This window comes from Nestor notabilis, unplaced genomic scaffold (genome assembly GCF_000696875.1).
Source record: "Nestor notabilis isolate BGI_N333 unplaced genomic scaffold, ASM69687v1 scaffold14241, whole genome shotgun sequence".
Classification (NCBI taxonomy): Eukaryota; Metazoa; Chordata; class Aves; order Psittaciformes; family Psittacidae; genus Nestor; species Nestor notabilis.
Window position 1 is genome coordinate 9,324 of NW_009915253.1, and position 1,931 is coordinate 11,254.

At 38.2% G+C, this 1,931-nt stretch overlaps 1 protein-coding gene across 1 annotated transcript in view; it reads left to right on the forward strand.

Annotated features, from left to right (window-relative positions):
* The first annotated feature begins 1,716 nt into the window (after positions 1 to 1,716).
* Positions 1,717 to 1,931, forward strand: part of ANKRD46 (ankyrin repeat domain 46) — a 7,003-nt gene continuing 6,788 nt past the window's right edge. The window contains 1 exon segment of the mRNA XM_010024054.1: positions 1,717 to 1,931. This exon segment is cut by the window's right edge and continues 1 nt beyond it. Coding sequence (XP_010022356.1) covers positions 1,717 to 1,931 — 215 coding nt within the window.

Here is a 1,931-nt window from a genome sequence, read left to right on the forward strand (position 1 = left end):
ATTCCTGCACTGGGAAGCTAGACAGTGTTGATACATGTGGTAGAATTTGTCCAGATAGGAAATACAATAGTGAAGTTTAAATATGACTTATTAACCTCAACAGCCCCAGATGCTACAGCTGTTAATCAGACCAGCATGTAAACATTTTGAAATTACTTTTGTAGGTACTTCGATCTTGAATTTGATCTAAAGCATGGGGTAAAAGCTGTAAAATACAGACATTATAAACTCTCAAAAAAAGGAGAGGTTTTAAATCTAGTTCTTTGGCTACAGGCCATGTTTCCGTTCTCCTGGCTGAATGAGTGCACTGGAGTGGAAGGATACCTTATATAGATGAGAAAATGTAAATCTCTGTATAGCAGACTTAACAAGAGGTTCAGATAGCTATACAGAACACTGCTACATCATGAGCCCAAAATACAAACCCCGGGGCAAGTGAAATACACTGTTTCAAGTGAAATTTCAGTTCAGTTTCCATTCAAAGTTTATCTAGTAAAATCACTTTTCCTTCCTGTCACTTGAACTGTGTCATGTCTGTATTGAGATTTCTTCTAAGGATTTCTACTGGTCGATACGATTTTTTTTCTCTGTTCTGCCTCCTCTCTGAGGCAGTGCAAAGCTTTGCTATCCAGTCTCCTAGCTGTTTGCATTGCTTAGCATTGCCTCATGCATATTTTACTGTCCTTTTGCATAGGTATTCCCTTTTTTCCTTATTGTTTTTAAGTCATCTTTTCTGTGTCCCATAAGCACACAGTGTCATCATAACCTCATTATTTGACTCATCCTTAAATATTCTTCTGCAAAATTTAGATCACAGTTCATTAAGTACTCTATTTCAAGAAATCCATGGTGACACAACATTTATCTTCCTTTTTAGGTCCTTATACAGAAAAGGACTTAATCCTTTATTTAATATTAAGCCAGAGAAACTGCACTTCCTCATATTGAGGTTCTAGTTGAACCCACAGTAGCTTTGTACTTGATTTTACCATTGTCCTTCTTGTACCCACTTCCAGTTTTCACTTTCAGGTTGGTAGTTTCACATAATACACTCAGTTTTCTATGGTCAATGTTGCTATTCTTGTTTGTTCAGTAGATTATATCTACAGCACTATAAAAATAATGTTCTGCAAAGAGTATTGAAAAATACATTTGCAGAATGAAGGAATTAGTATTTATAGTAATCAAGCATTTTCAGCAACTGACTGTACTTTGTACATCAAGTTCAAATTCAAATGGTAGAAGTCATGCTGGAGTAGTGGGTAAGAATTGTAGTTAGCGTCACTGTATCTGTTGACTGGATTGCATACAGTTTCCCAATTTATGAAACATGGTTCTTCCTTTCAGTTCTGATCTCCAGTGTTTTGCCCTTTAGTACCAATACTAGTGCATGTGATCTCTTACTGGGTGAAAGCTAATGGCTTGTCTTGCATTTGTGACATTGTTCTTACCCATTTTCTGTACTAACGAAGCTTTACTGCTGTTTCCAGAGGTGTAAGACTGAAAGGAGCTCTTTTCGTATTACCAGCAGGGAATGCAGCGCACACAGTTAGTATGTACAACAGGAAGATTTCAGAGTTGGTTTATGAGCTGGTTTGCATTCTCATTTGGAAAACCTGAGCACTCTACCAAACTGTGTTTATTTGCCTGGTTTCATCATAATTTCTTCCCACTTTATTTGCAGGTTAGTCACCTACTCCAGAGAGAATCAGAACGATGTCCTACGTGTTTGTGAACGACTCTTCCCAGACAAATGTGCCACTGCTGCAGGCTTGCATTGATGGAGATTTTAACTATTCCAAACGACTGCTAGAGAGCGGTTTCGATCCCAATATTCGTGACAGCCGAGGCCGAACTGGCCTTCACCTTGCTGCAGCCAGAGGAAATGTAGACATATGTCAACTCTTGCATAAATTTGGTGCTGACTTACT